The sequence below is a fragment of the Phodopus roborovskii genome, unplaced genomic scaffold (assembly GCF_943737965.1).
Source record: "Phodopus roborovskii unplaced genomic scaffold, PHOROB, whole genome shotgun sequence".
Lineage (NCBI taxonomy): Eukaryota > Metazoa > Chordata > Mammalia > Rodentia > Cricetidae > Phodopus > Phodopus roborovskii.
Window position 1 is genome coordinate 11244098 of NW_026126571.1, and position 27716 is coordinate 11271813.

At 46.5% G+C, this 27716-nt stretch overlaps 1 protein-coding gene across 1 annotated transcript in view; it reads right to left on the reverse strand.

Annotated features, from left to right (window-relative positions):
• Nucleotides 1-27716, reverse strand: part of Eif2ak3 (eukaryotic translation initiation factor 2 alpha kinase 3) — a 67386-nt gene that overhangs the window by 16106 nt on the left and 23564 nt on the right. The window contains exons 3-11 of the mRNA XM_051202862.1: nt 18834-19028; nt 16734-16867; nt 14155-14389; nt 13281-13443; nt 10747-10887; nt 9079-9201; nt 8536-8756; nt 5863-5975; nt 4356-4478 (exon numbers count right to left, since the gene is read on the reverse strand). Of these exons, the coding sequence (XP_051058819.1) occupies nt 4356-4478; nt 5863-5975; nt 8536-8756; nt 9079-9201; nt 10747-10887; nt 13281-13443; nt 14155-14389; nt 16734-16867; nt 18834-19028 (1448 nt within the window). The remainder of the gene's footprint in view (nt 1-4355; nt 4479-5862; nt 5976-8535; nt 8757-9078; nt 9202-10746; nt 10888-13280; nt 13444-14154; nt 14390-16733; nt 16868-18833; nt 19029-27716) is intronic.

Consider the following 27716-nt stretch of genomic DNA (forward strand, 5'->3'; position numbering starts at 1 on the left):
TGCTCCCTGACTGCAGGAGCACCCACCTCATCCACCGCCCCATGCCCCGTTGCAGGAGCACCCACCTCATCCACCTCCCTGTGCCTTGTATCTGCAGGAGCACCCACCTCATCCACCTCTCCGTGCTCCCTGACTGCAGGTGCACCCACTCCATCCACCTCCCCATGCTCCCTGACTGCAGGAGCACCCACCTCATCCACCTCCCCGTGCTCTGTTGCAGGAGAACCCACCTTGTCCACCTCTCCGTGCTCCCTGATTGCAGGAGCACCCACCCCGTCCACCTCCTCGTGCTCCCTGACTGCAGGAGCACCCACCTTGTCCACCTCCTCGTGCTCCCTGACTGCAGGAGCACCCACCTTGTCCACCTCCTCGTGCTCCCTGACTGCAGGAACACCCACCTCATCCACCTCCCTGTGCCTTGTGTCTGCAGGAGCACCACCTCATCCACCTCTCCGTGCTCCCTGACTGCAGGACCGACCACCTCATCCACCTCCCCGTGCTCCCTGACTACAGGAACACCCACCTCATCCACCTCCCTGTGCTCTGTTGCAGGAGCACTCACCTCATCCACCTCCCTGTGCTCCCTGACTGCAGGAGCACCCATGTCATCCACCTCCCCGTGCTCCCTGATTTCAGGAGAACCCACCTCGTCGACCCCTTGTGCTCCCTTACTGCAGGAGCACCCACCTCTACCTCCACGTGCTCCCTGACTGTAGGAGCACCACCTCATCTACCTCCCTGTGCTCCCTGACTGCAGGAGCACCCACCTCATCCACCTCCCCGTGCTCCTTGACTGCAGGAGCACCCACCTCGTCCACCTCTCCGTGCTCCCTGATTGCAAGAGCACCCACTCCATCCATCCCCCGTGCTCCCTGACTGCAGGAGCACCCACTCCACCCACCCCTCGTACCCAATTGCAGGAGCACTCACCTCGTCCACCTCCCCCTGCTTCCTGACTGCAGGAGCACCCACCTCGTCCACATCCCCGTGCCCCGTGTCTGCAGGAACACCCACCTAGTCCACCTCCTCATGCTCCCTCACTGTAGGAGCACCCACTCAATAAATCCCCGTGCTCCCTGATTGCAGGAGCACTCACCTCATCCATCTCCCTGTGCTCCCTGACTGCAGGAGCACCCACCTCATCCACCTCTCCGTGCCCCATTGCAGGAGCACCCACCTCATCAACCTTCCCTTGCTCCCTGATTGCAGGAGCACTTCCCTCATCTACCTCCCTGTGCTCCCTGATTGCAGGAGCACCCACTCCATCCACCCTTTGTGCTCCCTGATTGCAGGAGCACCCACCTGGTCCACCTCCCCATGCTCCCTGATTGCAGGAGCACCCACCTGATCCACTTCCTCGTGCTCCCTGACTGCAGGAGCACCCACCTCATCCACCTCCCTGTGCCTTGTGTCTGCAGGAGCACCCACCTCATCCACCTCTCCGTGCTCCCTGACTGCAGGACCGACCACCTCATCCACCTCCCTGTGCTCCCTGAGTGCAGGAGCACCCACCTACTCCACCTCCCCGTGCTCATTGACTGCAGGATCACTCACCTCGTCTACCTCCCCGTGCTCCCTGACTGCAGGAGCACACCCACCTAGTCCACCTTCCTGTGCTCCCTGACTGCAGGAGCACCCAACTCATCCACCTCCCTGTGCCTTGTGTCTGCAGGAGCACTCACCTCATCCACCTCTCCGTGCTCCCTGACTGCAGGACCGACCACCTCATCCACCTCCCCGTGCTTCCTGATTGCAGGAGCACCCACCTACTCCACCTCCTCGTGCTCCCTGACTGCAGGAGCACGCATGTCATCCACCTCCCCGTGCTCCCTGACTGCGGGAGCACGTACCTCATCCACCTCCCCATGTCCCGTTGCAGGAGCACCCACCTAGTCCACCTCCCCGTGCTCCCTGACTGCAGGAGCACCCACCTCATCCACCTCTCCGTGCTCCCTGACTGCAGGACCGACCACCTCATCCACCTCCCCATGCTCCCTGACTGCAGGAACACCCACCTCATCCACCTCCCTGTGCTCTGTTGTAGGAGCATTCACCTCATCCACCTCCCTGTGTTCCCTGACTGCTGGAGCACCCATGTCATCCACCTCCCCGTGCTCCCTGATTACAGGAGAACCCACCTCGTCGACCCCTTGTGCTCCCTGACTGCAGGAGCACCCATCTCATCCACCTCTTCGTGCTCCCTGACTGGAGGACTGACCACCTCATCCACCTCCTCGTGCTCCCTGATTACAGGAGCACCCACCTCCTCCACCTCCCTGTGCTCCCTGAGTGCAGGAGCACCCACCTACTCCACTTCCCCGTGCTCATTGACTGCAGGATCACTCACCTCGTCCACCTCCCCGTGCTCCCTGAATGCTGGAGCACCCACCTCGTCCACCTCCCCGTGCTCCCTGATTGCAGGAGCACCCACCACATCCACCTCCCCATGTCCCGTTGCAGGAGCACCCACCTAGTCCACCTCCCCGTGCTCCCTGACTGCAGGAGCACCCACTCCACCCACCCCCCGTACCCCATTGCAGGAGCACTCACCTCGTCCACCTCCCCTGCTTCCTGACTGCAGGAGCACCCACTCCATCCACCTCTCCGTGCTCCCTGATTGCAGGAGCACCCACCTCGTCCACATCCCCGTGCCCCGTGTCTGCAGGAGCACCCACCTAGTCCACCTCCCCATGCTCCCTCACTGTAGGAGCACCCACTCAATCAATCACCTGTGCTCCCTGACTGCAGGAGCACCCACTCCATCCACCATATGTGCTCCCTGATTTCAGGAGCACTCACCTCATACACCTCCCCGTGTTCCCTGATTGCAGGAGCACCCACCTCCTCCACCTCCCCGTGCTCCCTGATTGCAGGAGACCCACTCCATCCACCCCGCGTTCTCCCTGATTGCAGGAGCACTCACCTCATCCATCTCCCTGTGCTCCCTGACTGCAGGAGCACCCACCTCATCCACCTCCCCGTGCTCCTTGACTGCAGGACCACCCACCTCGTCCACCTCTCCGTGCTCCCTGATTGCAGGAGCACCCACTCCATCCATCCCCCGTGCTCCCTGACTGCAGGAGCACCTACCTCATCCACCTCCCCATGTCCCGTTGCAGGAGCACTCACCTCATCCATCTCCCCGTGTTCCCTGATTGCAGGAGCATCCACTCCATCCACCTCCCAGTGCTCTCTGATTGCAGGAGCACTCACCTTATCTACCTCCCCATGTTCCCTGATTGCAGGAGCACCCACCTCATCCACCTCCCTCTGCTCCCTGACTGGATGACTGCAGACACAATGTGAACAGGGGTCTTAGAATTCCCTTCCCTGGCACAACGGATTGCATCGTTAAACCGTCAGGCAAAACAAACCTTCCTTCTTAAGCTGCTTTTGTCAGGCATTTAGCAATGAGACACAGGACCCTGCACCTCAGCCTCCTGAATAGTGGGTTATAGGCATGCACCACCAGGACCAGGACAGCTCTTGCTTTAATAGTGATAAGCCACAACCTGCAGTTTGGATATGGAACATCCCTGGAGCTACAGGGAGATGATGGCAACTTTATGCAGTGGTCCACTGAGGGTGTACCCTCAACGGGATCTGCTGAGCTCTGAGACTTCTCCTTTCTCCTCAGCCATGAGGCGAACTGTTAAGCTGTTTTCTCCACCACACATTCTCTCCCTTGCCAAAGTCTTAAAAATAACAAGGCCAACTCATCATCAACTGAAACCTTGGGAATAAGCCAAAATGAACAACTCTACAGTGAACTATCTGGTCTTTTGTTACAGTACTGGAAAGCCAACTAGTGCATTATAACAAAAACGACTCTGAAATGCTCTGACCCTTAAGAATTCACATATATGTCCATGTACATATGTTATGTGATCATGGCAAATGCTCATGTGTGCCTGAGGGAAGTCTCAGGCACCGTCCTTTATCATCTCACTCTCCCTCATGTCCCTTTTAAGGCAGGGGCTTCCTGAACCTGCAGCTTGCTTTATTTTCTCCTTTTATGTTTTTAAGTCTAGGCTAGAAACCGGGAACCCTCATGGACCCTCCTGTTTCCATCCCATTTGGCCCGGGGTTACAGGTGTGTGCAGGATGCCCAGCGTTGTTGTTTGGGTGGCAGGATCTGAACTCTGGTCTTCACGCTTTTGCAGAAACTGTGTTTAGCCTCCAAGCCAACGATCTCTCCTGATCTACAGTGCACTCTTTAGGACCAGTTTTGACTTGGCAACACTCAGAACCAAAGCGCTGGAAGACGAAACTACATTGTGACTCTGGAGCACAAGGAGGATATTTTGCCTATGAGATGAAATGAGACCCAGTTTACTAAAAGCATCATCCATTACCTATTGGGGAGACGGATCCTCTTGATAGCATAGTTGCAATCATCTACTTTGTTTTTAGCTTCAAAGACAACTCCAAAGCCACCACGGCCCATGCATTGAATTGGCTCGAAATCTGTTAGGTATCTTAAAAAAAAAAAACACAAATTTTAAAAGTTTGAAATAGTTTTAAATGCTATAGTACTTCAACATTGAACAAAACAGTTCAATATTACATTATCACACACAAATGTAGAAAGTCTAAACTCTCAGAGTGTATTTTATAAAAAGCACAGGCTGAATTTTACTTGCAGTATTCTAAGTTCACCTGTGTGCACACAGAAGCAAACTCATTTACTGTATCTAAGTAACTCTTAGCTGGGAACCGAAGCTGACCCTGGGAGGGTTGTGGGCTGCCTCACCAGGCGGACGGTGTTCAGAGAAGCTGAGTTCACTGTCAGTCACCAGCAGCCTGTCACCAGCACCTGCAGGCTCCCTCTGGTGCCTCTCAGCCGTCCTGCTCCGGCCCCCTACTGTCTGGATGGCTGCCATGAGCTAAGTTTCTTGTCAGGTTCAGAGGGGGGAGAGCGAGTTTCGTGATTGTATTTTTTTTTTTCACTCCAAAACCAGCTCAGGGTGGAACTGTGTTCCCAGCGGTGGAACTGATTTTGTAAATTTTAGGCTGTGTGTACTGGGTACGGTAACGAGAACACAGGAGGAGGAGGAGGAGGAGGAGGAGGCGGGTCTGACCTACTCTGGGCATCACACGCTCTCACGGTCAGGGTCCTTGTTCCTGCCAGGTGCTCTCCTGGATAGCTGCTTCTTTCACTGAATGAAACCTCATCCTTCCTTCCTTCTGCTGATTCACCTGTCTACAGCTCCCACTGCACCGTGCACAGCATGTATGGGACGCTTTCTTCCCCAGTTACAATGACTATCGTGCCTCTCAGCACCTCTGCGTCGTGGGGACCAGAAATGTGGGTAAAATATTTCTGTTTCTCTTTGTCTTTCTAGAATCTGGGCACCAGTTGGCAAGTCAAAGGCCTATCAAATGTCTGTCGAGTTACTGTGAGAATTAATGCATGCCTGCTGGCGTCTCCTCCAGCCTCACGGATGGAGACTCAGCTGTTCTACAGAGTGAATCTTACCAAGTACTTATACATGCATGTTAATTTAGAGGTTGCCTCAGCTGGTCAGAGAACAGCTAAGGAGGAGACATAATCGATGCCAACCCTCCCTGGGCCAATTATTTTCACAGAGAAGGAAGAGCGATCATCTGAATTCCCAAAAATAGAGTCAAGGGCCTCAGTACAAATCCACCTCTCCAAATGCAAAAGCTCTAAACAGTTCCAGGGGCGAATGTACCACCTTCCTATCTTCTACAAAGAGTGACAACCCATATGTGATCAAAGGCATAAATAAGTCTCACTTTGTTAATGTCTCAGCTGGTAGATAACAAAGCTGTGATTTGAACTCACAACTGAACACACCAGAGGCTGTATGTTTGCATTACATCTCCTAAAACTCTTACCGGGACACGTAGCCTGAGCTTTTAATGTCATTCCAGCTACTGTCGTTGGCATCAGCACTCACAGGATCATACTTATTTTCAGTTTGACACTGAGTTTCGGACTCCTTCCTTTGCTGTGAAGGCAGAAAGCAGAGTTACTATTAGTGCAAAGCTGAATGGAAGTCAGATGATCATCTTAGCTCGTGAGAAAACATTTAAACAAGCAACATCGGGGTTAAAATGAAAAGCATATACACAAGAAACAGCGATTCCCTTTTCCGTACTTCAATAGGCCTAAGTTCCCGCTGCCGACCCTCTTGTCAGTACATGGATTGTTTCTTCTTCTTCTCTCTCTCTCTAAAGGTTTTATTAAATGCATGCAAATGCTTGCCTTTATGTGTATGTACCATATGTATATGTGTGTGCAGGTACCCGCCCAGGTCAGAAGAGCATGTCAGATCCCCTGGAAATACAGTTATAGATGGATGTGAGATGCTCTGCGGGTACTGGGAACTGAACCTGGTTCGTCTTCAAGAGAAGTTAAGTGCTCTTACCCTCTCTCCAGCCCTTGTAGATGCTTTTAAAAATATCCTGACTACAAGAAATTGAACATGGCAATGCCTCTTTACCATCCTCAAAGACTTTCTAGAGGATATTATTAAATATTAGCATGGCAAAGGGCAGAGGTAATCATGGCACATCTTGTCCTGCTTGTCCTGCTGGGTGCTGTGTAAGGGACTGGAGATCTGGATAAGTAACTAGCTGTTTGCAGAATGCCATCTACAAACAGAGGAAACAAGAAGGTCCCTAATAAATGAATTAGCAGTGTTCTGCCTGCACGAATGCCTGCAGGCCAGAAGAGGGCGCCAGATCTCATCACACGTGGTTCTGAACCACCATGTGGTTGCTAGGAATTGAACTCACAGTCTCTGGAAGAGCAGCCAATGCTCTTAACCTCTGAGCCATCTCTCCAGCCTGAGGGTATTTTTGGCATAAGCAGAGAATGAAACTTAGGAATCTAAGGATCCAGGTATGGGGGAAATAAGTTCAGAACAGGCAGGGCGTGACTCACTCAGAAGCCTTGCATTTCTGAAGAGGACAAACTTCACTCCAACAAGAACATGAAGTCAGTTATTAGAGGTTTAACACTAGGACATGAGTTAAAATGGAGTGGGGGATGGAGAATGGCTTGCACACAGGGAGTAGACTAGAGGTACGAGCACAGTTAAAGGGCATTTCAGCAATCAGAACGTGAGCGAGCGATGGCATCCGCACCAAGGAAATGGAAACAGAGATAAGGAAACGAAAGTTGAAGATAGTTAGGAAGAAGACCTTGACAGATCTGGAGACTGATGAGTGAGAGAGCAGGCACTGTGGTCTGAGGCAGAAAATACCAGTGGGACGGGCTGGGGACCGGCTGGGGATGGGCTGGGGGATGGGCTGGGGGACGGGCTGGGGGACCGGCTGGGGACGGGCTGGGGACGGGCTGGGGGACTGGCTGGGGACGGGCTAGGGATGGGCTGGGAACCGGCTGGGGACGGGCAGGGATGAGATAGGCTCATTTGAGCTGTGGATAAAGTTCTAACTAGACAGTTGCTCCAGAGAAAGGATGTGGGTCTGGGATCAAACCTTGACCCCAGCACCCAGGAAGCTGAGGCAGGCAGACTGCCATCAGTTCTGGTCTGTTCGTCATGGGTTACGGGTAAGCCCCTCTCTTGAAGGAAAAACAAAGGAGGGAGGTGGGATTTTGGAATCTTTAAGATGCTTGATGCTGAAGAGCGCAGGAGAAGGAATGTGTGAGGAGACTCCGTGGGTCCCCGAATGTGTGAGGAGGCTACTGTGGTGGCCAGGAGGAGCTGAGGAGGGTGAGGTCCCGAAGGAGCCACTCAGTTTCCAAGGAGACTGGGAGGAAGTCAGAGAGGAAAAGTCAAAGGGGAAGTGCTCAACAGTGTCCTCACAGAGCCTGGGCTGGGGGACAGGAAACTCCACTACACTTAACAAAGGGTCGCCTAGTGCTCTTGTCAAGGTCAGTTTTGTGAGTTCTAGGAATGAACGTCAGAACTCAAAGGACTGAGGAGCAAGTGAAGATAAGGAGGTAGAAATGGGGTGCAGCTATGCTTTGCATCACAGCCATTCGGGTCCTCTACAGCACGCGCACACACAAGAGCGTGCTCAGAAATGCACTATTACGGTAATTTCAAAAGACTCTATACATGACCATGTGTGTGTATGACTCTATGCCAAAATAAACATGGATGCCTCTGGGGGCCAGAAGAGACTGTCAGACCCCCTGTAGGCACAATTGAACCATCTCCCCAGTCCTCCTGTAACATTGAGAAAAACAACTGTGGCTAATATATATATATTCTTTTTGTCTGTGCTTTATCCATTTCAACCACACAGACACGTAACACTGTGCTGCAAACACCCACTGTAGGAGACTGCAGCCTGGCAGTGGCAGGCTGTGTCATGCCGTCTGATATGCAGCAGCCTTGGCCATTTAGAGCGGAAGTGTCGACACTCAGTGATAACATTGCCACGTGATACATTCCCCAGAATGTACCTTCTTGGCTACGTGATGGGCGACTGCATGAGCATAAGGGATCCTGTGTTAGAATGCATTGCTCTCCTGCTCCTGTAAGCTTTCTACACAGCGGACACTTGGAGACACATTAGGTTGGGAGAACAGCTTACCCTGTGGGGCTGAGGATGGAAAAGCCTGCGCACGATAAAGGTTGTGGCTACTATGCAAAGTAAGATTGTTCCAAATATCTCCTTCCACCAGTGCAGGAGGAGGACGGGGTCCTTCTTGCGGATGCTCTTGCTGTAATGTGGGCTGTCCAGGAATCTGACTGTGATCTGTGTGCTCCGTTTATTCCTTTCTCTCTTGTAATACGGCAGATAGTATCCATTATCTGGGACAACAAACATCAAAAGGGGTTTCCTGTGAAGACTGCTATAATAATCCACCCCCACCAGCCACACATACTTTTTTTTTAAGACAGGGTTTCTCTATGTATGCCTGTCTGTTCAGGGACTTGTTTTGTAGACCAGGCTGGCCTCGAACTCAGAGACAGACTAGCCATGAAGCTTGTATTGCTTATTGCCTCCAAACTTTACTTTTTATTTTTCTATGTCAATCAACTTACCTACATTTGAGTTCTATTGATTAATTTCAAATAGTTGAATGAGACAAATGAGATGGAGAAATCTCAATTTAGGAGTAATGACACTTACCGTACGGATACTGTAGGATTGAAAGTGCACCGTTACTGTATTCTTCATGGGAAAACTTATCATTACTTAGGCATTTGTCAAATTCATCAGACCCAACCAAGACAGGAGTCCTAGAAGGAGAATCTAAAAAGAATGCAAACTATTAACCATGTGACTTTAATGAAAAGCATAGGCTCATTCATTCATTCTCTATTCATTCATTCATTCATTCAGCTATTATTCATCCACAGCTTAGTTTAAGAACAACTTAGGTCAAAGAGCCTAACATCCTGGCCACTGCAGCAAATGGTCTCATGGACATGGAAGATGGCTCACACCTGCAGTTCTAACTCAGTTCTAGCGGAATTATTTAGCTCAGGAGTTGGAGATGAGCCCGGGCAACAGATTATATCTCAGAACAGCAACAGATGCACAAAGATTCATTCAAAGAATCACTTGAGGGTCAGCAAGATGGTTAATTGGATAAAGGCATTTGCCATATAAGCCTCAAACTTGAGCTTGATCTTGGAACCCACATAAAGGTACAAGGACATAATTACTTCACAGCTGTCCTCAGACTGACACGTGTGCACAGGGCATGGGTGCCCAATAAAATTTAAAAAGTAATTCAAATCAAACATTTACAATGAAACAATCAAAAGGGGTGGAAAAATAACTAAAGGGTTTGGCTCATTACTTCAGTTCATTTATTTTTCTCAAAAGAATATGTGATAACCAGGTAACTTGTTTTACAAACTCATCCATCCGTCCATCATCCATCTATCATCCATCCATCCATCATCCATCCATCTCTCCATCCATCATCCATCCATCATCTATCCATCCATCCATCATCTATCCATCCATCCATCATCCATCCATCATCCATCCATTTGTCCATCCATCATCCATCCATCATCTATCCATCCATCCATCATCCATCCATCATCCATCCATCATCTATCCATCCATCCATCATCCATCCATCATCCATCCATCATCCATCCATTTGTCCATCCATCATCCATCCATCATCTATTCACCCATCCATCATCCATCCATCCATCATCCATCCATCATCCATCCATCTGTCCATCATCCATCCATCATCCATCTATCATCCATCCATCCATCATCCATCCATCTCTCCATCCATCATCCATCCATCATCTATCCATCCATCCATCCATCCATCATCCATCCATCATCCATCCATCCATCCATCCATTTTTTTGAGACAAGGTCTTATTGCATAGTTCTGGCTGTTCTGGAATTTGCTCAAACTTAAACTCTAGGGATCCATCTTCCTCTGCACCACCACTTCCTTCCTTCTTTCCTTCCTTTTTCCCTCCCTCCCTTCCTATTATTGTTTGTTTCTTTTGGAGACAGGGTCTTACTATGTAGCCCTGATTGGCTAGCATTCACTGTGCAGATCAGGCTGGCCTTGAATTAACAAAGATCAGACAGCTTCTGCCTCCCAAGTGCTTGGACTAAAGGTGTTTTTTTCCCCGAGTAGGGTCATCTCTTATAACCCAGACTGACCTCAGACTCACTATGTAGCTGAATAGGACCCTGAACTCCTCCAAACCTCCTGCTTCCACCTTCCAAATGCTGGGAGTTGCAGGCTGGTGCTGCCATACCTGGTACCAGATACATCAGTGGGATTTGTAAAGTCCCTAAGTGACTTACGGATTAAGGGCTTCCATTTGATGGTCGGCAGAGGGATAATAGCATTTTCGCCATTGACAGACTCCAAGGCCTTTGGGCTTGTGGGGAACTTTTCTGAGACTCTGACAGATGACTGTAGGTACAGCTGGCCTCTGTACATCCCTGGGTCAACCACAAAAGCATGTCAGTCACGCAATGGGGTTCTTAAAAGTTGGCCTTGATTTAATGCACTTAGATGAATTCCACTTCTTTGTCTGCTACACAGATCTTTCCAGAGAAGAAAGATGCTCAAAGCATTTACATTTGACTCAACAAAACCCAAGATCTACGGGGTCTCTACATTATTATATGGTAGGATAGTCTTCCTGTACACTGTCAAGATGTGTCTTTGCCACATCTGTTCAACTATGTTCGTAGCAGCATTATTTGTACTAGCGAGAACCTGAAGCAACCTAGATGTCCTCAACTGAAGGATGGATACAGAAGACGAGGTACATTTACACAATGGAGCACTACTCAGTGGGAAAAACAATGGAATCTTGAAATTCGCAGGCAAATGGATAGAACTTGAAGAAACCATCCTGTGTGAGGTAACCCAGTCACAAAAAGAGGAACATGGCATGTACTCACTCATATATGGATTTTAGACATAGAGCAAAGGATCACCAGCCTACAATTCCTGCCAGAGGAGCTAGGATACAAGGACCCTAAGAGAGACATACATGGTCTCCCACAGAAGGGGAAAGGGACAAGATTTCCTGAGCACATTGGGAGGGGGGGACAGTGAGTGGAGAGGGGGAGAAAGAGGAGGAGAGAAGAAGGGGGAGAGGAGAACACGAGGGTCCAGGAGGATTGAGTCTGGGAAAGAGTAGACGAGAGCAAGAAAAGAGACACCATAATAGAAGGAGCCATTATAGGTTTGAAGAGAAAGCTGACTCTAGAGAAATGTTCAGAGACCTACAAGGATGACCCCAAGTAACAATCTGAGCCATAGTGGAGAGGCTACCTTAAATGCCCTTCCCTGATAATGAGATTGATAACTAACTCATGTGCCATCCTAGAGCCTTCATCCAGTAGCTGATGGAAGCAGAAGCAGACACCCACAGCTAAACACTAGCCGAACTCCTGGGGTCCAATTGCAGAGAGGGAGGAGTGATGAGTAAAGGGGTCAAGACCAGGCTGGATAAACCCACAGAGACAGATGTCCTGAACAGGGGGAGCCATGGACCCCAGACTGATAGCTGGGGAACCGGCACTGGGCTGACCCAGACCCCCTGAACGCGGGTCTCAGTTAGAAGGCCTGGGTGGTATACGGGACCTCTGACAGTATAATCAGGATGTGTCTCCGGTACACAAAAGGACTTTGGGAGCACATTCCCCATGGAAGGATGCTCCCTTAACCTAGAGACAGGAGGGAGGGCCTAGGCCCTACTCCAAATGACTTGACAGATTCTGTTGATCCGCCCTGGAAGGCCTCACCCTCCCTGTGGAGTGGGTGGGGAATGGGATGGGAGAAGGGTTGGGGGGCATGGGAGGATGGGAGGTGGAGGGAACTGGGATCGGTATGTAAAAATAAGAAAAAAAAATATGTGTCTTTGCCAAGGTGCCTTCTGATTGGTTTAATACAGAGCTGAACGACCAATAGTTAGGAGGGAGAGGATAGGCAGGACTTCTAGGGAGAGAGGTTAATTCTGGGAGGAGTCTGAGATGTAAGAGATTCACCAGCCAGACTCTAAGGAAATAGGATGCATGATACAGAGAAGAGGTATGATATATATATCCACATCCACTACATAAGGCCTCTACAATATTCCTCACTGAATAAATAGAACTTTTTCGGTAACAGAAACCATTTCAACCAAACCTAAAAATAAATAAATAAAATAAAAAAGATTCCCTATGCTTCAAAGAGATGAAATGAAATGACTGTCTCCACAAGGGAAGTTTACCTAAAAACTGTAATTCAAGGGCATGACTAATAGTTTGCCAAATGCTGCTGCAGCACATGCATGGTATTTTAACTTATTTTACACAAAGGAGGGCATCCTTTGTTTCCATGAATACATTATTTAAAGATATATTTGACTTGCTCATGTTGCCAAACACATTCAGATTACAGTTTTCCATGGAGACGGGGTTGAGCTAAGGGTGACATACAGTTTATATAACTTTGTGACAATTTAATAACCCAAACTAATCCAAACATATACAAGGAAAACTCCAAAATGTATTTATACGACATGCTCAGTAGTCCAGAAGTACAGGAGAACTTTCTGTTTTTTCAGAATGGCTGTAAAGATGCCAAGGCGTAAACAAACTACAGCCGGCAACCTACAGAGATGCAAGGGAAGGGCTTTACCTCTGTCCAGTAAGAGCATTTCTGAGCCTTTCTAAACGGAAGTCTCAGATGAGAGACCCTACTCTACTAATCAGACTGCAGAGCTGGGCAGCTGGGGAACTGCAGAAGAGTGCACGGAAAGGCACAGATGTTAGTTAGGGGAAGGCCCATCGGTACTCTGGGCATGGGTGGGCGGTTCACTAGCTACATCACCAACCTAAGTACACGCTGTTCTCTGTGGCTCCGCGGGCAGCCTCGACAATGTCTTCTTCGTCTTCCAAAACTTCTTCATTAGCGGTGTAGCTTGTATCATCAAATAGGCTGATGGGGATGACCTTGCCGTCCCTCACCAACCAGGCAGATGCAATCGGAGTACAAAACTAGACAAGAGAGGAAAACGGTTAGCAACTTAAGCGGTATTTAAGAGGTTTCAACTTGTAAATGTCATTTACTTACTTATTACTTCTTTCTGTGTGTGTGTATGCGGTGTGAGTGTGCGCATGCATGAGGTTGGTACTAGCTGTCTTTAGTTGCTTTTATTTATTTGTTCTTATTTTAGGAATTTGGGTGTTTTGCTTGTATGTATATTTGCGCATCACTTGCACGACTGGTACTTGTGGAGGTCAGAAGCGTTGGGTCTACTACAAACGGAGTTATAGGCCTCTGTGAGCAGCCACGTGGGTGCTGGAAATCCAACCTGAGTCCTCTGCAAGAACAGCAACTGTTCTTGGCCACTGAGCCTCTACCTCTTCAGCCCCCCCCTCCCTTATGTTTGATCCAGGGTCTCTCTGACCGCAGGGACTCACTGCTTAGGCTTGGATGGCCTGCCAGTGAGCTCCATGGGTCTGACCTTTTTCTGCCTTCCCAGGGCTGGTTATGGATCTGGGTTCCCAGGCCTGGCTTTTCAGGTTGGTGCCGGGATCTGAACTGTAATTACTGACTGAACCATCTTGCCAGCTCCACAAAATGTCTCTTAAAGTCAGTTTTAAAGCGGAGAAGAGTTGAGAATACAAAATGGGGCTCTCCCTCTAGCAGTGTGTGTGGTCAGACAGGGACTTGGGGACATAGTCACTGAGTAAGTGGTCTCATACCTGGTACTCCCATTCCAGGTGGCCTCCCTTCTTACTAAACGCAATGACCTTCCAATCAGCAACGGAAACCTTTATCACCGTGTCCAGCATGGAACCTTCTTGTTCTTCCACATCGGAAATAATTTTAGAGTCTTCCTTGTTCCCACCAGGTTTAAAGGTGCTCTCAATAAATCCGGCTCTAGTTTCCATGTCTGGAATATACCGAAGTTCAAAGTGGCCAACACTGAAATTCCACCTTAAATTTACAAAGGTGTGTTTTAGAATTTTATATTTAAATGAAGGGACCAAAAACCACAGCACTGTTTTTTAGACTGAAGAAGAAAATAGAGCAGAGAGAGAGAACAAGTCATCATAACTTTCCAGAAAGGCATGCAATGTGGATTTCCACCACAAGAGGGCCCGAGAGAACCACCGCTGATTCTTTGCAACAACCATTCTGAGTTGCAGACTGGAAAACACCTATGGCCAGATGTTCTCTCAAAAATTAACACGTTTCACAAAGCACAACAAAACCACCTTAATATGAAGTGACATGCGGCCTGACTTGATTACCTGAGCATATTCTTTTCAAGTGCAATAAAACACTGCCCAACAACCCAACGCAAAAGGCCAAAAGGCGAGGTAAATCCTCGTTAGATCCTAACGAAGATGACTTTGCAGAACAACTTCAGCTTTCTTTCTTTTTTTCCCAGTAACCTAAACTCTATTGCCAGCTCTCTGCTAACCAAGAAACGGTGGGTTGTTCCCTCTGTCCTAGGTGTCTGTGTTCTTATCCAGAGAGTGGCAATGTTTCCTCTACAGTTATGAAACAGGAAAGCCACTTCACTATAATGTCATGTCACTTAGATAGATATAAAATGGTCTAGTTAGTTCTGGATTCTAGTAATACACACACACACATACATATATACACATATATGTATAAGCACACATACATATATGTTCATGCTTAAGGTACGTGGAACTTAGTAAAAGGCGAAAGAGTTATACGATCTGAAGAGAAGCCAGGGTATGGAACATGGAGCTTAGAAGACACACACAGAGTTTAGAACCCCACACTCTTCCTGTCTGGTAACTCACAAATCTGCTAAGCTGCACCTCTGCTCCCCGGTGGCCACGCTCCCACTGAGCTCTCAGAATTAACAGCCTTAACAGGATAGAGAGTGGCAGGTAAATGCAGAGCTCTATTCACAGGCCAGCAAAAACAGAAAGGAAATACATCCTTAAATCAGGTTTGAAAAAAGCAAATTTCAGAAGAGACACCTGAATTCTATCTCATCAGATGACAAAAATCTGCAAATCTGGTTCAGTTTCCAAAGATCAACATGGGATCTAAAATGAATTTTTTTTTTTTTTTCCTACACAGAAAACTCAGAGCTTAGTATATCAGGCTGAAAGTCTGGCCATGACAGAGGATCAGCATATCTAATATTTGAATCATATTTAAGTGGAGAAATTACATAAGGGGTTCATTCAATATTTGAGGAAATAAAGAATATTATTTTAGATTAAATTAGATTAAAAGTGAGTACTTTTAAAGAAAGCAGGGTAAATGATTATTCTAAAAATGGAGCTGGGACTGCGGCTCAGGGATAGAACATTGCCCAGCATGTGCAAAGAGCTGGGTTTGATCCTCAGCATTACAAAAACGAAAAGATAAATAAAGTAAAACTGGGCCAATGAGACAAACTCTGAAACTACCCACCAGACAATCAAAGACTACACATTAACTTTGCGTTGTTTCCTGCCATCAAATAACTTCTCTTGGTCGTTTTATATGCCAAGTGTCACTGACACAGTGAGGTCCTTTGGTATTTGTCAATACAACCAGCCTCTACTTTAGGCTTAAAAGCCATCGTATAGTAATGACAAACTAGGTTCATTCCTGTTTATGATTACACCTGTTTCTCAAGGACTGGGCTGTGCCCCACCTGTAACCTTAACTACAGATGGTTCTGTATTGCCTGTTCCAGGAAATGGCAACCACGTCTTTGTTTCCAGAGTTGTAACCCAACCTTTGTTATGATGACCTGTTGTTATGACTACCTTGTTACTGCCAACTTGCAATGATGATTTTGTTTCAGGAGGTAGCTATGCCTAACTTGTTATGTTTATGTTCTGCTCCTGTAACCCTGCCCATTTTGCATGCCAAATCCCCCATTTGGAAACCTCCCTACTCCTGAGCTATAAAAACCTTGTCTTCCTCAGGTCCAATGCAGACCTCCTGAGCCCTGCCTTAGGGGGAGACAGCCTGTATGTACAAATACAAAAGCTTGCTTTATTTAACTGTTTGCTTTAATTAACTTGGCCGTGATGATTTGGGTTGGTCGTCTTTTTCCTTGTATTTCTGGGATTAACACAGGAAGGCATCTGTTTTATCTTAAAAGTATTGTGCTTTTAGGTTAACAAATACTTCACAGAAACTCTACAAAGGAAAATCTGTGAGAAATCTTGGCTTTAAAGGAGTTTCCCTACACACATCCCCCTGCACAGCTGAACTCAAGAGATCTACAAGTATACTACCGTGCCCAGCTACCAAAACTTCTAAATAATGCCGTTAGTGATGTTTTGATACCCACTTCTCACTGCCACTGCGAGGGCCAACAGCTCGCACGGTCTTCTGTGTGCGCTGCAGAAGCAAGATGTCTTCCTCCTCTTCCATTTCATCACTATCCCATCGGCGACACCCCAGGGCAGAACAAATATACCTCAGCTGAAAAGACATATAAAATGAGCCAAGGAAGCAACACACGCACACACACGCACACCCCTCCATACAGCCCTGGCTGGCCTGGAACTTGCTCATGTAGACAAAGCTGGTTTTGAATGCTGGGATTAAAGTGTGTCACCATGCCTAACATAAGATTTCTACTTTTTTTTTTTTTTTTTTTTTTTTTTTTAAAGACAGGGTTTCTCTGTGTAACAGCTCTGTCCTAAAACTTGCTCTGTAGACCAGGTTGGCCTTGAACTCAGAGATTTGCCTGTCTCTGCCTCCCTAGTGCTGGGACTAAAGGCAAGCACCACCACACTTATAATTTTAAGAATGCATAAGAAGTACCCAAGTGATGAGCATCAGTTAGATTACTAAATCCTAAACTGGATTATTTAGAACCATGAAAGTTTTAATAATATTTATTTCAGGAAGTGAGTGATTTTAAGGGTTTACATAATTTGAGCCCTATTTTGGGAAATTCCATGGAATATAAAAGAAGAAATGATAACCAGTGGTATCTTTGCAAAAATGTCATTACTAAAATTCCAGATGAGCTGAAAAATCAATCAGCCCCACAAATTCCCATCTAGCATTATGTATACAGTTTTGAAGACTTTGAACCTTTTCTAATACCTTTTGGCTTAAGAAAAAAAGGAGGCTCCTCAGTTTGATCCAAACCAAAATCCTCACAGAAGGCTGAAGACATGCTAGAATCGCAGACTTTTTATAGCAGTGCACCCAGCCAGAGAATCGGGTGACTGGGTCCAACCCTGGATACTAACATAAAGGGAGACAGAAGACTGAAGCCCTTGCTCTCTATAAAAAAGCATCCCTGGCCTGCCTGGATAGCACGGAAGACAAAAGCATGCCCAAGAGGTGTGTGAAGGGGCCAGCACCTGGGCAAGGAACTGCTAAGCTGTGGGAACCTAAGGAGTCACATTCCTGTATAGAGCGTAAATCTACACAGAAAATGTTTACACATCCAGGCGCTAAGATTTTTAAATGATGGTTTAAATTAATTACTCCTAATGGTGGATTTACATTACAGACCCCATCTCAGGCAGGCTGATTTGTTGGAGAGAATCTAGGCCATTAACGATTTTACCATCAGCCTGATCTAAGGCAAATCAGACAGACCTTTGGAGTTTCTGAATATGTTAAAGTCCCAGTCTCCTTATCTGTTTAGTGAGCACAGGCTTTCTACAACATAACAAGCAGCAATTACTGTTATCATGAGGATTATTATTAATCTATGAAGAGCTATTCACCTGTAAAAATGTGAACAAAATGCATGATCCTTAGGAATATTAAGATTTCAAAAATAACACTATAAAAGTGTGTTAGCAGATTATATTTATTAATCCTCCTCCTGTTACCCTGGCTCTGATGTTTACTCCCATATTTTTGGTTCTAAGTCTTTTAACAGCTGGACCATCTCTGAAGTGGGTGGATTTTTCTGTCCCATCTGCAGCTCCCAAATAACCATACAGAGACTTATAATTAATTATGAAACTTGGCTGATAGCTTAGGCTTGCTCATAACTAGAGCTTATGACATAAATTAACCCATGTCTATTAATTTACGTGCTGCCACGTGGCTCATTACCTCATCTGTCAGTACTGTCCATGCCGCTTCCTCTGCATCTGGCTGCTAGTGACTCTGCCTTTTCCTTCCCCGTGTCCTCTCTGTCCGGAAAGTCCTTCCTAGCTATTGGCCGTTTAGCTCTTTTTTAATCAAACCAATCACAGTGACATATCTTCACACAGTGTAAAGGAATATTCCACAACAATCCTCAGGGGAAAATTACAATAAAGCTCACCTGCCAACTCAAAATCTTGGCGAGTTCAAGGCCAGCCTGGTTTACACAGCAAACTCTAGGCCAGCCAGCTACACAGTGAGACTCTGACTAAAATCCCTGATTCTTTTATCCTGTTGTTTTCCAACCCCCCCCCCCCCCGGCACTTACCTTCCCACTATATGCGCTGAGTCCATATGTAGTAAGAGATTTCCCTCCAACCAAAACAACATCATCTCCAAATTTATATGACGATTCGAGAAGGGACTCTACAGTGAAAGGGACGGCCTCCATGCTCTCCCGGTCTCGGTCCCACTGGAAGAGGTCTCCGTCCAGGGAAGGAATGATCATCTTATTCCCAAACACCTAGAACAAAAGCTGGCTTTTAAAAGCCTCATACCTTGAAGAGCAGCAACTAATGAATAGGGTTTTGAGCAGCACATAAAACAACATAAGTCCATCAGCCGGAAGTAACTGAAAAGAACCTTCTATCGTTTCAGAGGACTGTAGAGTCCCGTAGCCTGACCGTCAGTCCAGTATGTTTTTTTCTCAAACTCTGCTATGGGTCAAGAAAGTTTCATATTGATGAGTAAGTTGCCAAATGAGAGCCCGGGGATCCAGTGAAGTAAAAAAGGTTACTGTTGTTTTTATAGCCACTAATATGCTAAGGACCAGTATTGTTTTCTAGTAAACGGGTAAGGCATTATTTTCTAGGGTTATGCTATTCTAGCCAGTTACTGTCAGATCAAGGGAACACAGGGTGAAAGAGAATCTAATCAACCAGTGTCCATTTTCTTCATTTACTTCCTCAAATCTGCTGTGAGTTGGACAGCTGGTAACTAGGCCCCCTAAGTATTTTATGTATGAACGCATCCTTCCTTCCTTAAACAATTTTTTTTTTCTTTTTTCTTTTTGGTTGTCCTGGAACTCTCTTTGTAGACTTGGCTGGCCTCAAACTCAGAGATCCACCTGCCTCTATCTCCCAAAAGTACTGGGATTAAAAGTGTATGCCACCATGCCCAGCTCAACAAAATCTTAATGGATGATGGCCCAGGAGAAGGAAGCAAGCCAAAATCACGGCCATATGGAGCTTGAATTCTGGTGTCTTGGGACAAACATCATAAACAAATGATATGTAATATGTTGGTGATAGAGATCGTAAGGGGAAAGTAGAATTAAAGCTAAAGGGGCAGAGGAAAACAGAGGTTGAATGAGAAGAAGCTGTCAATAAAGAACTCATGGGAAAGTTAGTAACAGCAGGGCAAAGCTCTTAACACGAGACAGTAGATCATCTTGACACTCGTTGAACAAGCATGCAAAGGTCTCCGGGTAGAAATGACCTGGTCATAGTCGAGGCACCAGCAAGAAAGTGAACAGGCTGGGGACCACAGCGGAGGCATGGACATCAGGCAGGAGGTAAGGGACATCAGGCAGGAGGTAAGGGACATCAGGCAGGAGGTAAGGTAGTTAAGGGTGAAGGAAACGAGGGAGCTGTCAGTGCTGATGTAACAGGAAGGTTTCAATGGCAGCCTGGGCGAAAGAAAGAAATTGGGGTATGACCCAAGGTCTCTGCCAAGAATGTCTTAGGAATGTTAGTACAGCTCTTCATGGCATTGATCTGCTGTTGGCAATAGAAATAAAGTATCACCAACTCCAACTAGTGATAACAATTTCTGTCTTGATCAATCAGGCTTAAAACTTTGGGAAGGGAGAATATGAAAGCGTTAAGTACAAAATAACCCCTTTAAAGGAAGTCAGCCTCACTGCTTTATCGCAGAATTCCCCTGGATCCCTTTGGTCCTGAAGCAGCAGGCTTTCTTTAAGCGGTTCTAAATGGTACTCCCTCTCTGTGCTTCCTGAATCTCTGCCTTAGACGCTGGAGGTCTGGAGGCCAGGAAGACCACCGTCCTAATCCACTTTCTTACTCTAGCTCAAATCCTTATTCTGTCTGACCTGAGCTATTATAATAACCTCTTTACGGATCTCAACTGGAAATCCCTTCAGTCTAAGCTGATGTAGCTTTTAGATTAATCACTCTGGGCCAGTTAAACTTGTTATGACAACACTGAAAAATCTGCAATGACTCTTTGGTCTCTTCTTACTAACGGCCCTAAATCCTAAGGACTCGGAGTCCTGCAGAGGACATTCAAAGTCCCATGTGACCTCCAGCAACCTCTCTGTCACTTGTCTCTTTCCCTTTTCCTGTGTGAGCAGAAATCTGGCATGGTTACTTAACCAAACAAGTACCATTCCTGTTACTACTGATTAATTCACTGGCAATGTGTTTCTTCCCCCTCGAACACCTTCTTATACCACTGCCCACTAAAAACCTGCCTGGTCTTCTGCCTGGCATCACTTACCTGCTTTAAAATGTAAGAAAATACCAGCAGTGGACTGGAATATAAAATTAGTCAACTAGTTGAAAAAGAATGTAAAAAAAGAATTAATTCTAGGCAGAAATTCTGACGAGCATATTTACATGGTTTTAAAACAGTTTTCATATTGTAGGCCAGGCGGCCCTAGAACTTGCTACGCAGCCCAGGCTGGCCTCAAACCCTTCTGCATGCTTCCCAAGTGCTGTGATTATCGGGCATGTGCCAGCATATCTAGGGAACACCTGGGTTATTTTATACGTTCTCCAAAGATACTGGAATGTATGCTACCTGATATTATTTAGTTTAAAATTACTATTTGGCTTTTGCTTCCTTATATCTCTTGCTCTCTCTTTCTTTAAGACTTGACTTTCTGTGTACAGGTGTCTTGCCCGCATTTTTATCTGTGCATTACTTGCATGAATTACGGGCAGTTGTGAGTTGCCATGCAGGCGCTGAGAACTGAGCCCAGGTTCCCTGGAGGAACACTCAGTGCTCATAACCCCTGAGCCGTTTCTGCAGCTTCCTTCCTGATATTTCTTGGCAACAGCATATCATATTTAAGACAATTAGCTTTGTATTTGTAGAATGTCTGACTTAAAGTTGTCATTAAAACAAATTCGTGTTGTGATATAGATACTATACAATAACAATATGTAGATGCTAGGCCGTTTTAAGATAACAACAACAAAAAACACACAAAAACCAAAACCGAATCATTTACTGTTTGTTTGTCTTCCATCGTAAGTTAGGGATTTGACATTCTACACGACAGACTGGCAGATTCAAATTACAGTAAATTCAAAGGAGGTGGGGATCAGTGTCACCAAAGGAAGGACCTGGTGGGTCTGCCACAGCAGTGAGCATTTCCTGTGACAGGTGTCCTCCTCCACTAGCAACTCTCTCCCCCTAAAGTAGCAGCTGGCTCGTAGGGAAAGCATAGGCTCCTAACCGCAGAACCACCTGACTGACTGAAGACCTATGTCTCTCCAAAGCAACAGAAAATTAGTCTCCAGCTAAGACGGATGTTTTAAACAACCAAGACAGCACGAGACGACTGACCACACTGAATAAACGGCTTTATTTTCAGAGCTGAACCCTCAATGGTGGTAACTCGGTAAACACAAAACCTAAGGCGCAAGAACTGTGATTCAGTATGGGATCATTCTGTCACACTTCTGGATTATGATTTCAGAAGTTTGTGTTTTCAATACCTGCTCCTGGCTCACTGATTGGCTGCTTATGAGTCATACTTGAGGCTGGTGACCTTTGCACCAATCTCTGCAAAGCCTTTCAGGCTGTGGATATGAAAGCAGATGGTGCTTTTCCTGGAGAGCCGAGCAGCTATCGATATGCATGCGGTTCAGGTAGAGATGACATCACCCCTCACAATAGCATTACCTCATCCTCTAAGCAAAGGAATGAGTCACTCTGATTGATAGTCAGCTCTGAATCTCTTGACAGAAAAAAAAAAAAAAAAAAAAAAAAAAAAAAAAATGTAGGTTTCAGTGCCGGGTGGTGCAGAACCACATTCCACCCATCTGTCCCTGTGAGCAGCTATTTGTTCCGATCCGCTGCTCCACAGCTCCAGCTAATTATGGGGGGACTTGCATTTCCCTTCGGCCATTTAAAAAAGTATAAATTCTTGCTGTTTTTTATTTATTTCCTCTGTCTGTTTTCCCCTGTTCGTAATTTTAAAACAAAAATCTGTCACATTGGTTAGCAAGCCCAGTACCAAAGATTTAGAGCCCTTTTGTGTGCAATTACCAAGAATTGACAGATGCGTGGAGTCGTTTGACTTCTGTTACTGAACAGAAAGCTAAGCAGCACACATCTACGTACATGTGTCATCGGAACCACTGTCTGAGAGACTAAGGTGGAAACGAAAACTCTGACTGTCACTGCAAAAAGGGACCTCGGTTGAAGAGGAGGAAAAAGAAACATTAGAAATGAACATCAGGAAAGGAAAGCCTCCAGATGCATGGGACTGTCTTTCACTTAGTCCTTCCTCACTTTCTATGTGAGCAAATATTCAGCTTTAACTCACTATGAACTGTTTCAAACACGAATGTAACCAGGCCAATACAGCAGGCAGCCCTCCGGTACTGATTTCCACTAATGACGGATCCTTCGCCAGGCGGACCATGAAAGCGTCAGGATTCACATTTCCCACACTGTGCCACAGATTAACGAGACAGTGAGGAGTCTCACGCATACACATCCTATCTGATTCCCCACCTCCAGTAAGAGCCTGTCTTTCCTTTCTTTCTTAACATTTCTTAAAAGTTATTTCACTTTACTCTACACACATGACACATGGGCATTTCATCTGAGCATATGCCTGTATAGCACACATGTGCTTGCTGACCAAGGAGGTCAGAAGAGGGCATCAGAACCCTGGAATTTTGACATTCTCTTTGCTGTGAGAATTCTAAAGAGACTCAGAAATCAAGGGGCTGTGTGCAAGAGAGACATCTGCCAATCATATGCCAGCTGTCTCTAGTTATAAAATATTTATATTTTAAAATACTAAAAGTAGGGGCTGAGGATGTAGTTCAGTTGGCGGAATGCTTGCCTAGCATGGACTCCATCCCCAGTACTGCAGAAAACTGGGTATGATAGTGCTTGCCCATAACCCCACCATTCAGGGGTCCAAGGCTCTCCTCAGCAGCACTGTGAGTTCTCCTGAGATAAATGAGACCAGCTCAATAAATAAACAAAAATAAAGTGAGAAAAAGTAATATGTATTAGCACCAAGCAGCAGTTAGAGAAATTAGAAGGAACGCAGAAAAATCTGTAAAGCCACAGAGCCAGCCATTCTCTGAAATACTGCTATCTCTGCCTTTCCCAGACTCAATTTTAAGAAGCTGGATTCTGAAGTCTGGTCTTCACTGTCTCCTCGCTCTCCTCAAGGTGACCAATGTTCTTGGTTCCCGGGACACTAACACTGTCCTGTGTGCAACTCCAATCTCTCCTCTGGGAATACAAGGCCCGTACAGTCAGACACTTTCTTAGCAAGTGGTAAGGAGAGGGCTCTCGTTGTCATGGGACCTCAGCAGCACCTGCAACTGAATACATATTTCAGTCCTTTCCTCCCCTCCCTTCTCCTGTTCTTGCTTTAGAGACGTGGTTCCCCTGTGGCCCACAGGCCAGCCTTGACTCCTGGATCTTCCTACCTTTGCCTCCAAAAGGCTGGGATCACAGGTGTGCACCACACGCTCGGCTTCCATTCTTAATTCACTACTAAAGCCGCCTTGGCCTTGTGCGTTCATAAAAGCCCCCCTCCTTAAACTTCTCTTGAACCCATCACTCAATGTGGACCATTGTCACACGAGTCCCAAGTACCGTCCCCATCTAGTGCAGTCTCAACTGGTCCAGCTGGCTAGAAGTCCCTCTTCTTGCTTTTCTGAGCTCGGTCCAGTCCTCCCTCTCCAGTTAGACTACTCTCTCTCACTTAAATTCTTTCAGTGGTACCCAAAGCTCCAGATCATACACAAAGGTCTAACAGAGCCTACGCCCGCACAACCCTGCACACCATGATCTCATGTGACCTCAGAAACTAAGCAGGACCAGGCTGGTTAGCACTTGGGTAACAGAGGCCTAAGGTGGTTTGCTAGACCCAGCACACCCTGCCCACTTACAAACTCACCTCCGTCTGTTGCTCTCCCGTCCAAGCACAGTACAGCCCTCACCACCATTCCACACCCGGAGCCGTCCTCTCCCTCCCCTCTCTACCTCTGCCTGAGCCGTCTCTCTTCAGCATCTAATTCTGGGAGGGCTTCTCTGACCACCAGACCTGGTGAGCAGCCACCCGTGCCCTATGTCCTCTTACTACTGTCTCGGGGCAGTTACCACACTCAATTATATTATCCACACTGGAGCTGTTTCATATCAGCCTCCCTATCTAGTTCTTTACAGGACCAGGAGAGTTCTACGAGCACAGGGATCCCAGCTGTCCTGGGCACCCTTATTTTCAGCACACAGGCCTGAGTGACCGCCACACCCCACCTCGGCAGTGACTTCGATTTGCCTGTTATGTCGGGTTCCTGTGGCTATCACCACCGGGTCATCTGATACATGCAGTTAAATACTCATAACGTGCAGAGTGGCCCAAGGCTGATGAGTTATTAACCTAGATAAAATACATGAGGAATTATAATCATCAGTAGAGAGAGCACACATATATTTATAACCATTTGGGTGTCTTAAAAGAAAGCCACAAGAGTTTGGAAAGGAGAAAAGAATAGGCAAGAAGACCAAAGTATGTATTCACTTAGAGACATGTTTGTGGTATGTAACCCTTGCTTGCCTTGAACTCACAGCAATTCTCCTGCCTGGGTACCAGCCTCCACCCCCATGCTGGGATTACAGGTGTGATACCTGGCTGAGACTGTATTTGCAATTGTATGGAATATTGCAAAGGAAAAAGGAAACTCAGGAAGGCCCTGGGTTCCACCGGCTCCATGAAAAGAGACAAAGCTCTAAGCTTCCTTGAGTTATAGACGTTGAGATGGTTCTGGGACTCCAGGTCCTCCAGAAGAGCAGCCTGCTGAGCCATCTCTCCAGAACCCAGAAGTTACATTTTTTTAAAAATATTTTAATTCTATAAAGATGATGTGCTATACACAGGGCATAGAATGGCAACTTTTTAAAATTTTGAGACTAGGTCTCATGTAGCCCAGGCTGGCCTTGAACCCTTTATGTGGTCAAAGATGATAATGATCTTTGATCCTTCTGCCTCTGTCTCTAGACTGCTGGGATCACAAGCCTGTGCCACCACACCTGTTCTATATGGGGGTGGCGACTGAACCTGGGGGTTTGTGCACTCTACCAACTGAGTTATATCCTCAACCCAAAATGGCAATTCTTACCATTGGCCAACGAACCACTAACTACACTACCAGATGAACTGTCTACTACTTAATTATATATGACAATAAAAAGAAGCAGAGAGGGGTGGGTCTCTGTGACAAAGCCAGCCTGATCTATACAAAGTGAGTTCCAGGACAAGAAGAGCTATACAGAGAAATCCTATCTCAAAAACCAAAACATAAATAGATAAAATTAAAAAATAAAAAGCTCTAAGATTATTGTATTAAGAAATACTGCCTTTATTTCCCCTTTAATGCCCAAATCACTATTGCAGGGAAATAAAAATGTGACTGCTAAAGCATCCCTGGAGATTGTGCCTCACAGACGAGGGAGGGGCTTCACTGCTAACAAGAGCTGGCGTTCCAGCAGGAGGGTTATGAGAGCTTCTGGGACACACCCAGTTATTAGGACACACCCAAAGTTATGTGCTCAAAAGGAAATGTAGAGAAGGAGCCCAGAGGATGGCTCCGTGGGGATAAACAATTGCCCCACATGCTGGACATCAGAGTTCAAGCCTAGAATCCATATAAAAGTGAAAGGGCAGAACAGACTCCACCTCCACACCAGCGCGTTGGCATGCGTGACCTCCCCCCACGTCTCACACACACACACACACACACACACACACACACACACACACACACACATACACAGTACCAATGGGGGGGATGTAGACGATAAAACACTCTAGAAATGATCTGGTGTTTATTATCTTCAAAACTGTGAATTAATCACAAGAACGGACCTATAAAATGCCACAAGGAAAATGATTGCAGTATCTGTTTAAGCATAGCTGTCTCAGTCTTGATGAAATAACAGCAGTTCTAATAGCCATCTCTGCCTTCCCTCTGACTAGTCGACACTTAGAAGATAGGAAAGCAATGCACAGGAAGAGCCCACTTCCTAAACAATAGCTGGGGGGAATCTCCATTTCTCACTTGGCACCATGTGTGCTAGGAAAAGCTAGTTTAGTTCACGGAATTGCTTTCAGCCACACTAAGGGCTTAATAAAAACTAAATCAAAACCGTTTCCTTTCTATAATTAAAAGCAATTAGCATTTAGATATTGGCCTGCTGCATAATTGACAGTTGCTCTTCAAAACAGACTTCCTAGCTGATGACTTAGCTAATTCAAAAAGTACCTTTTAATGTTCAAATAAAAAGAAATGTGGGTCAGGCACGCTGGTGCACGCTTGTTACCCCAGCATCGGGAAGACTGAGAAAGAGTGGAAAGGTGGCCAGCCTAGAATACTATGTCCTAGGCCGGCAGTCAGTGTGAGATTCTGTCTGTCTGTCTGTCTCTCTCTCTCTCTCTCTCACACACACACACACAGACACACACACACAATCAATGTTTTTAAGGGACTTAGGTAACTTTAGTATGAATTAGATGATCTTCAAATATTTGTTTATTTTTATTTTATATGTATGAGCATTTGAACGTATGTGTGTGTGCCTGGTGCCCATGGAAACCAGAAGACTGATATCCTGGAACTAGAGCTAGAGATGCTATGAGCTGCTGTATGGGTGCTAAGAACCAAACCTGGGTCCCTGGGCAAGGGCTGGTGTTCTCAGCGGTTGAGCTCTCCAGCCCTACATTAGGCAACCTTTCAGAGACTGCGCAGGACTCAGTAGTAGAGTTCTCGCCTAGAGTTCGCAAGGCTTGTCTGAGCTACTTTCTCCATTATCAAAAGCAACTTGGAGAAGTTTGTTTCATCCTACAACTCTCAGTTCATACTCCATCACTGATGGACCATGGAGACAGGGCTGAAGCAGAGGAGACGGTGGACGCTGTTTACTGGCCTGTTCA